The 9,762-nt window shown below is 35.0% G+C and overlaps 1 protein-coding gene across 1 annotated transcript; it reads right to left on the bottom strand.

The window, feature by feature from the left end:
- Nucleotides 1–2,469: 2,469 nt before the first annotated feature.
- Nucleotides 2,470–6,293, bottom strand: LOC133777476 (BTB/POZ domain-containing protein At3g08570). The gene is made up of 4 exons (XM_062217102.1): nt 5,444–6,293; nt 4,881–4,947; nt 3,470–4,630; nt 2,470–3,299 (listed from the first exon to the last, which is right to left on the bottom strand). Exons 1-4 carry the CDS (start codon nt 5,527–5,529, stop codon nt 2,766–2,768), a joined length of 1,848 nt encoding a protein of 615 aa, XP_062073086.1. The 5' UTR covers nt 5,530–6,293; the 3' UTR covers nt 2,470–2,765.
- Between the last annotated feature and the right edge of the window lie 3,469 nt (nt 6,294–9,762).

Below are 9,762 nucleotides of genomic sequence, written 5' to 3'. Positions count from 1 at the left end.
GCTGTTATGCCATATTCAATAATTATGTGATTTTTTTTATGCCATTCAAAATAGTTTCTTGCTTTTTTTTAGTGGGAATATTATGAGATCAAGTTTTTTGGGTTTATTAGTTGTACATTGTTTAATATTATGTCCTTTAATATAAATAATGCTTTAATATTGTTATTGTCCTTTCATTTCTGACCCTTCCACAGGTAAAGGGAATCAAATGGAAGGTCGTGATACACTTTTTGGGATTCGCAATAGGATTTCCAATCAAATTGAAATAACAAAGCATCATAATATCTTTAGATTTGGTTCGCTTTTTCAAATTTTAGCTAGACCTTTTAGCTAGAAGTTTATTATGATGACTTTGACTCTCTAAATTTACTTTTTGAAAGTTGTTCACTTATTAAGTGAAACATGTATTTGGACCGAGTTACTTAATACGATGATATTGACATTTTTGTAAACGTAATATTTTTTTTCATTATATTGTTATCAAGGTACAAACAAATAAATTTTATTAAAATATAATATAAATAAAAAATTAAAAAAAATATAACAACTATAACTGAAAGTTATTATTAATATAATATAAGAAGCACAAAATGTTATAAAAGAATCTATAATAGCATTTTTTATAACACTTAAATAATGTCATGAATTAAGCATAATGTTTCACTCTTGACAAAATGTTTATAAGGTTTAGACAAATAGATATTGTATGTATTTTGTAACAAAGAAAACTGTTATGGAATAATTAATTATAACACTATTGATATCACTTATAAAAAGGTGTAGACTTTTAATAATATGGGCTATGCTAGCAATTTAGTAAAGTGTTATAAATTGTTATTGATAGCACTTTTTGAGAGTTATCGATGATGTTTTTTCTTGTAGTGGGTTTTGGTGGGGAGGACATGATACAAAGAAAGTTCATTGATGTACTTGGGAGAGATTATGCTGGCATAAAAATAATAGTAGAATTGGGTTTAGAGAGTTCTATTCTTGTTCAACAAATCTCTTTCGGCGAAGCAAGCTTGACATCTCTGTAACAACCCCTCTCCGCTTGTGACAAGAGTTATGGAGGACTTTTATATCTCACACTCTTCTTTTCTGCAGGTTAAGCCTTCTTCTAGTAGCTCTTATTGTGGCATAGCATTTTGTGGGGAAGCAAGTTGTTTTTGCATGGGAGTCGCTGGTTCATTGGTGATGGCTAGGACACTTCTCTCTACTTTTACAAAAGTATCCCAAAAAAGGATGTACCTTTGGCTATATCAGCACGGGTTTTGAACACAACCTCTATTGTCAAATCCCTCAAAGATCGGAGTTTGGAATGAATAACTGATTTGTCAATTGATCTCAGAAAGAGAAGCTGCATCTATTCTCTCCCTTCATTGGTCCCTTCAGTTGAGGCGTGATAGATTGGTGTGGCACTAAGGATTTAAGAAACTATACAATGAAGAGTGGATATTGGGTGTGATGATTTGTGAAGCTCATCTCGGCCAAGTCTCTTTTCTTGCTCAGGTCCTTCTCAATGGTGGAAAAATCTCTTTGGTCCCTCATTATCCCACCAAAAATGTGATGTCTTTTCTTTGTAAAGCCTCTCTTAATTTATTCTTACTAAGGTAAATTTGAATAAACACAACATGAACATTGATACCACTATTCCATTTTGTTATTGGTCATCTGAAACTACTCTCCATGCTCTTTTGGGTTGTAATTCTTTGGTGGCTATCTTCCACGCAGCTCCATTTAAGATTCTTTGTGATTTTCCTGTAACCATGGATTTTTTTGAACTGTTGTTGGACTTTCTCAGTATTTTTTCTAAACTTGAAAGGGAGAAGATTAGTATTATTCTTTGGAAATTTTGGCATAGGCATGGATAATAAGGCTATTCATGAGCAGATCAATTTGGACAGCCATATTGTAGTTGACTTTCCTTGATAGATTTTAGAAAGCTAACCATGCCTCTCGCACCAACAAGCTAATATTCTGTCTTCTTTGTCTGTTTGGAACCCGTCCCCAGTGGCTTCATTTTATAGTTAACGCAGATGAAGCTCTTGATTTGACTAAACTTAGAATGGGGTTGGGGATGGCGATTCGGGGTGAAGCTATTTTCCCCATGCACGCTTGTTCTGATCCTCATGTCGTGGAGGCCTCAACAGTTCTTCAAGGCACTCTACTTTGCCAGCGCTGGGGTATACTTCTATCATCATTTAATTAATGTGATTGCTTGGGGGTGTGTCAAGGTTTTGAAAGTCACCAAACTAATTTATCTTCCATTGGTATGGTTATGAATGATGTTTATCAAGTTACTACTAGTTTTAATGCTTTTTCTGTTAAACATTGTCCTAGGCAAGCAAATGTTTTCCCCATGCTATAGCCAAGTTAGTTTTGTCTTTGGAAGAATCTAAAGCGTGGTGACTTAACTTCCCTCCTTGTGGTCATCCTCTTGTAATGGCTGATGTCCAGCTTTGTTGGTGAAAAGTTTAATTTCTCTCTCTCAAAAAAAAAAAAATAGAAAACAGAAGTACGCCAGTAGTCGTGTCATCGGGTGGCCAAATTAATAGTGGTATACATGATGTTTTACTTCTAACATATCTCCCATTCAACACTTGTGTTGTTTTTTATTCTCTTTTCGTTGCACCACAATGATAGGAAGACACTACCAACTTTACTAACATAAACATACAGTGACATGACTATATTCTATACCCCTCAAAAACCTTACTAATAAAACAACTATTAATTTTTGTTTTTTGATATTTAAGGACAATTATTTATGAAACAGAAAATCTCCTACTTCTGCCATTCTTGTTATTCCCTTCTGATCCCCTGGACTTTCGTCCATTCTTCTGTCGTTTTCCACCATTTGGACCAGTACTGAATATGCCAATCCTTCCAATCCCTCTAGATATTGAAGTCAAGAACGTTTTCCCATTCCCTGTTTTGTCCATCATTCCTTGCTTCATACAAACTTGTTCTTTCTCCAACTCACTAAGCCTCACTCGCATTCTTGTGATCTCAAGTTTCAGCTCTCTGTTCTCTCTCCTCAGAGAAGCATAATTGTCTCGTGGGGACATGGCCGCGCTTGGCACGCCACTGCTCATTCGCTGCGAAAGGAGCCCATCCCCTGAGCTTCCAGAAAGTGCATTCTTTAGCCGTAGCTGCTCGAAATAGAGAACACGGACTGACATAGTCACTGGGAGTCTATCGTTTTGAGCTGCGTGGTTACAGGCTTCTTGAGAGAGCTTACCACAGTCTATGAACTTGCATAGCTTCTTGCATTCTAGTTCGGTTAGCATTGGATGAGCCTGCAAAAGAAGGAAAAAACACTCAATCATGAACCTGTTAAGAGTACAATAATGCTACAAATTTAAGCACAACTACTCATCACAATTTTCTTGTATAAAAGATTGTCTTGTCCCCTAGTGTCGTGACTGAAAAAACTTGAAAATGGCATGCAATTACTAGATTAGTGTACCTTTAGATAGATATCAACTGCTCTATAAAGCCCATCATCGATGACACGGGCGTAATCTGGTAGAATTTCAAGGACCGTAATGAACTTTTGCAGGCTTAGATAAGGATCAGGAGCAATTTCTGCAAGATATGCATCCATAAGCCTCCCAACTTTTAACAAAGAACCATGACTTGGAGAACCAATGCCATCTGATTCATATCCAAAATCCTTGCTCTCTTCTTCCTCAATTCGCTGGAGAAAGTTTACTAGTATGCGGTGAACAGTATCAACATCAAACAATGAATCTCCAGATTTTAAAGATGGTATGAGAAGATCATCAAGTGAAACAAAGTCTAACCGAAATGCTATCCTCCTTTCGAGCTCAAGCCTGCAAGCAATTGTTGTGTCCAACATGGTTGCCATCTTCAACATTCCAAACAGAAAATTCTGTGGAATTGAAACACTTTTGTCTTGGGGCATTAAACTCACAAGAGCCTCCAAAATGGTTCTTTGCTCATGTTCTGCAAAAATCAGATTCGGTTTCAGTTTTGCAGGATTCCAAACTTGACTACATTTCCCATTAATCCCTTTCAGCGATGCCTGAGCATAATGCATCAATGAAGAAATAATGCTATCTTGTCTAACTCCTGATCTTCCCATTGCACAGACAACCCTCTGATAAAAATCAATCCCTAGTACTGAGAGATCTTCAACCCACCACTCAAGACAACCACTCTTAAGTTCTGTTAATTCCTTATCACAATCTAACCTTGACAAGCCTGAAACTAGTTGTTCCTTGCAGGCATTCACGGCTATAGCCTCAATACATCTGCTTGGGATTCCAATCTCTTCCACAATCTGAGGTAACGATTGGCAGGCTGCGAGAACTTCAACTGCCTTTTCAAAGCTTTGAATCACTACTTCATTTAGGTAAGTCTCTGCTCGTTTGATGAGATTTTCATCTCTATACTCTTCTGTCATTTCCAAGTATTCTGCAGCACAACGCAGTTGAGCAACGTTTGAAGTTGTGATCTCAAAGTTCATTCCATAACAGTACTTTATGGCCAATTCGAAAGCCTGGGGTCCCCCTGGTATGTTGACAAGCTCCAGCTTTGAAATGTTGGAGTCTTTGGCTTCTGCCACCATTTTCCGAATCTTCCCACTCCGAGAAACCAATGGAAACTTCACCCAAAAATAAAAGATTATAAGATCAGTTGTAGATTTTGATGTCCATCTTTACTTTAGTGGTTCACTTAAAATGTGCCCATTTCTGGATTTTTAGTTAGGGACAAGGTTTGGAGGCTTTAATTAGGCCTCTTTTTTTTAAAAAAAAAAGTCCAAAATAAAAAATAAAAAAAGATTATGGAAACAAAATACTAAACTTTGTGTCAAATATTGTACTAGAAACAGAGCATTTATGAGAGACTACTACCTTGTGCAATAAGAAAGACTCTCCATCAACCACAATTGTAATGTCTCCCGCAACATCAGAAAAGATTCTACGAACAGATTCAACATGTAACGTTAGCAATGATCAATGTTAAAATTGGAAAACTACAAGCTTGCTTTAAGTTGAAGTTATTGTTATTATATTTCTAGATCAATAGGGACGCCACCAGGGAGGGTGGGAGATACCATAAAGAAGGTTGTCATAATTTAGTTTGCTATAATGAAGATAACAAACACATGCACACCAAAATCAAATAAATAAAAAAATGGGCAAAACGTCGAAGAAAATGAATGCAAAGATAATATATATTATCCCTGCAGCTTTAAGACAAATAAATTCTGTAAATAAAGAAAATCTGGTAGTGGGAAATTTATATAAGTATAGAAAGAAATATATAAGAAAAAAAAAAGTTAATAACCATAAAAAGAGAGAGAGAGAGAGAGAATATGAACTCATAGAAATGTTCACAAAGTAAAAAACACAGAGAAAGAAATAAGGGTTGACAAAAATGATAATAAGATGAAACTTGAAAAAGAGTTAGGTACCGAGTTGTGAAGGGGTTAGAGAACTTGGGAGTGTTGGGAGAGCGGTGATGAGAAGAAGAGGAGTTGTCAGACACCATCTTCGTCATTCTATATACTCTATACCGCGGCAGCAGAAGACACAACCATCTCAAACTGTCTAAAGATCATGACATGATTATGATGAAGGGCATGTATGCATACAAAACTGAATACTTTGTTTCTTTTCAATTTTATTAATTTATGTAAATAACCGAATGGAGTCCATTAATTCAGAATTTGGATCCCTTTATGCTCTTTTCTCGACAGTCTCAGGCTCACTGACAGCCACCTTTTGCTTTTTTTTTTTAATATGGTAAGTTGTTTTGTCTTGTTGTAATTATTTTAATTCGAAAGAATGAAAAAGAAATGTTTTGTCTGGTTGGAAATCAGTTGTTCAGTATCAGAAACCACGCCATTCTTTCACTGCACCCCAAAAAAAAGCATACAAAGAACAGATCAAAAGAAAGTTATCCTCTCGAAATATGCAAGTTTGAGACATCATTTTCTGACTCGTAGCTAGCTAGCTAGCCATATCAATATCACATTTATTTAAGAGATATGCAAGCTTAAATTAAATTCTATGGAACATTTTAAAAACGGCTTTCTTCTGTGTGTAGTGGTTTTCGGAATGTAAAAGTTTGAAAAAAAAACGAGAAAAAGACAAAATGTCATTGAGATTCTTTACCAACCCAGAAGGAAGACATGCCTGAAAGAATGAAACTCAATTTCTAACGAGTCTGGAAAAACATAAAACTCAAATGAGTGCTGCAAAAACTGGAATTTTGACGCAGAATTTCTGCCTCGATATATATATATATTATAAATAGGTCCAAGTGACCATGGTTTGAGCAGGTGAAACTCTTTATTTAATATGAATTATGAAATGTGAAACGGAACAAGCTTTGATTTTCACAATATAGGGATATAGATTATATATAGTCAGTCTCAGTCATATATAAAGGGAAATGATTTTTCCATTTTAGGTAAATAGCTAATAATTTAACTTTTTTTTTAAAAGTAAAATAGCTGATAATGTGCGGAACTTTATGCCTTAAGATATTATAGATATTTTACTCCAAAGGCCGATACACGATATATTCTCTTTTAACAAACAACGTGTCACATGTGAAATTCATAGCATTAAAAACACTACTTTTACCAAGGGATTGAGAAAGAGATCGGAGAAAAATGACAGAAATAATTTCTCATGAAAAAAGAAATATAGTAAAAAAAAAAAACAAAGTAATGAGAGAGAAAGCTAACGAAGGATGAATCCGGGTCTACGGGCTTTAATGACAGGATCCACTCATGATGAGAAAAATCCAAACAGCGAAAATATTTATTTAAAAAAAAACATATCACGTTACTTGAATCATAGTCATAGATCATGAATTTTTTATCAATTATAGTCATAGTCATAGTTATATGTGTTTAATAAGCTGGTTGGCATCCTAAAGAGGAACTTGGGCTTGGTGTTTGTAAAAATAAAAGAGCTAATTGAGAGTGAGAGAGAGACAGAGAAAAGAAGTGGGAAAAAAGGGATGGAAAGTGAAGGGAGCGTAGACTGAAGACTGACTCTGAAAGAAAGACTCAACTACGGAGTGTGGCACGGAACTCAATAAAGATGCAATTATTAGAGGCTTAAAGCAACCACCACCAGTACTCCACAGTCCACACCTCCCATTGTCCCGACCCCACCCTCTTCCCAAAATGTTATCCCATCTCCCAAATCATGCAACTTTTCTTTTTTAATAAAAAATAACAATGAAGCATTTTTCTTTTTTAATAGAAAACAACAATGAAGCATTTTAGTGAATTTTTTGTAGGAGAAATGCAATGCAAATCTGTTGCGTTTTCAGAAATAGGAATAAAAATATTTTTTACAATTTTAAAAATCTGAAGATAATTTTGACATTTTGAAAAAACAAAAACAAAAACATATTTGGATGATGAAAAAATAACTTGTTTTTATATTGAAATTTTTTTAATACTCATTATTACATATTATTATGCTTTTTTTTAGAAAAAAGAAAAAAAATAGTAACATCCTAAATATCTAATATAAATGAACAATGTTACTATTAATTTTAAATAAGTTAAAAATATATTATAATACTTAAAAAAAATTATAATTAGAAAATTTTAATGTCTAAATAATTTTAAAGTAAATATTTTAAACTGAAGTAACTAAAATCATCATTACTCTACAATATGGCATCTTACATTTTTTTGGATGAAAGTGGTTAACCATTACTTGAAGTGTTGTTCCAAACTAGTGATCGCTACCATAAGGCCAAAACGCCACACTCGTTATTAATAGCGTGAGGACCAGGTCCATCATCTTTAGCCATAATGTCCAATGTCTCCGATACCAAATGATGGAGGAGTGGTTCTTGAAGGGAATTGTAAAGTGAGCTCAACAAACATACCAGACAGAGATATATGTTATATATAAGAGTAAGTCAAATATGCTTTTCTATAGAATACACATAAACAGATTAAGTTGTGTTAAGGAAATAACAACTTTTTTTTCATAAGGGCCCTCCTTCCCAATTAATGTACACTTTATTAACAATAGTAACAACTTCCATATAATAGATTGTCCAACTACTAATGCCAACACTTTGATATTGATATCGTGTGTTAACACTATAATTTTGTAGCTTAAAATTTATTGTTTGTTAGTGTTTTGGAGTTTATTTTACTTAATTTAGATGTGTTTTGTAGTTTGGATAGTCATTGGAGCAAGCAAAAGATGTGCAAGAAAACTTGAGAAAGAAATAAGAAATTTAATACAAAATCATCATTCATTATCGCAACGACTATCTTTAGTGTCATGACACCAAGGAAGTTATGAAGTAAGCAACTAAGCATCTTGACGACCAATGTCAGTGTAGTGATACTAAGTGAAGATTCATAAAAGGTAAACTTGCCTTATTTGCTTATTCTTCTTAGATATTTCGACCTGGGATTTAAAGGAAAAGGAGGAGCACGAATTTTGACACATTTTTTGATAGAGAAACTAATTCACAAAGCCTAGAGTGAGAAGGAGAAAAAGGAGAATAAGATTTATACAAACAATCCTATGATTTATATATATTATTCTAATAGAATAAGATTTACCAATTGAAGCCTATCAAGTGTCATTGTTATCTTCTTGTATAATAAACAATCATCATATCTAAGCACGCAAGGGTCACACCAAAGTCTCCCATATTGTAATCTTGGCACAACAGGAATTGTGTGGGCATGTAGATATTCAATATGACAATCTAGAACTCTATTGATATTCTCAACACATGATATCAATGGACTTTGGGTAAAGAGAATGTTTGAAACAATTTCTTTTCTCTCTTTATTTTTCTCTTAGAGAAAACTCTCTTTCGGTCAAAAACTGAATATCATGTGTTTGTGCGTTGTAGAGAAAAATGTAATTACATATATTTATATTAGTCATTTAGGGTTTCATTAATTAAAATTGTTGTCCGTATTTTCACATCCGACACGTGGCAAACCCCAGTGACTTGCCTGGATGTTTGTAGGCATCCTCGGGGCATGTTACTGCCCGAAGTCTTTAGTCGGAGCAAGGGTCCTCTTAGATAAGACCTTGCCTTTGACAGTGGGTCGTGGGTGCCTTAGTAGATTACTCCCCAATGTTCGTTCTCGGAGTTGGAAGTTCTCCAACTCGGGCAGTTAAGGCGAGGGGTCTCGTCTCCCAGGTCCGAGGGTCTGGTTCTTGGACCTAAGATAAGGCGCAACGTGTCAGGAAATGCGGGTTTTTAGAGCCAGAGGATCGTCTAACAACCTTTATGGGCGATCCGTCAACATTGTTATCGAGTGTACGACTCGACAATTCGTACACCCACTACGTTGCCTGACATGGAGGTACTTATAGCACACCCTGACAGTACCTGGGGCATGTCCCTATAAAGTAGGTGCTTTTTGGCAGTGGGTCCCACAAATCTCATTTGGGCCATGGTCTCTATTCAATGCAGCCCAATGCATTGAAATGGTATTAATCCCCCAATAATGAGAAGAATGTGTATTAATTACTTATGATTAGTATTAATGACCCCAACCTCTATAAATAGGGCTGGGAGTCTCATTGTAAGGGATTCTTTTTTTAGAGAGAAAACACCTTGTACTAAGAGCAATCTAAACACTGCCTAAGAATACACCATTGGAGCTTGCAATCACAAGCTTACAATCCTCTTAATATCAAAGACTCGTGGACTAGGGTTCTTTTATAACCTGAACCACGTAAAAGTCCTTGTGTTCTTATAGTTTATTTCTTTAATCTC

Source organism: Humulus lupulus, chromosome 5 (assembly GCF_963169125.1).
Source record: "Humulus lupulus chromosome 5, drHumLupu1.1, whole genome shotgun sequence".
Lineage (NCBI taxonomy): Eukaryota > Viridiplantae > Streptophyta > Magnoliopsida > Rosales > Cannabaceae > Humulus > Humulus lupulus.
This window is presented reverse-complemented; position numbering and strand designations above follow the sequence as displayed.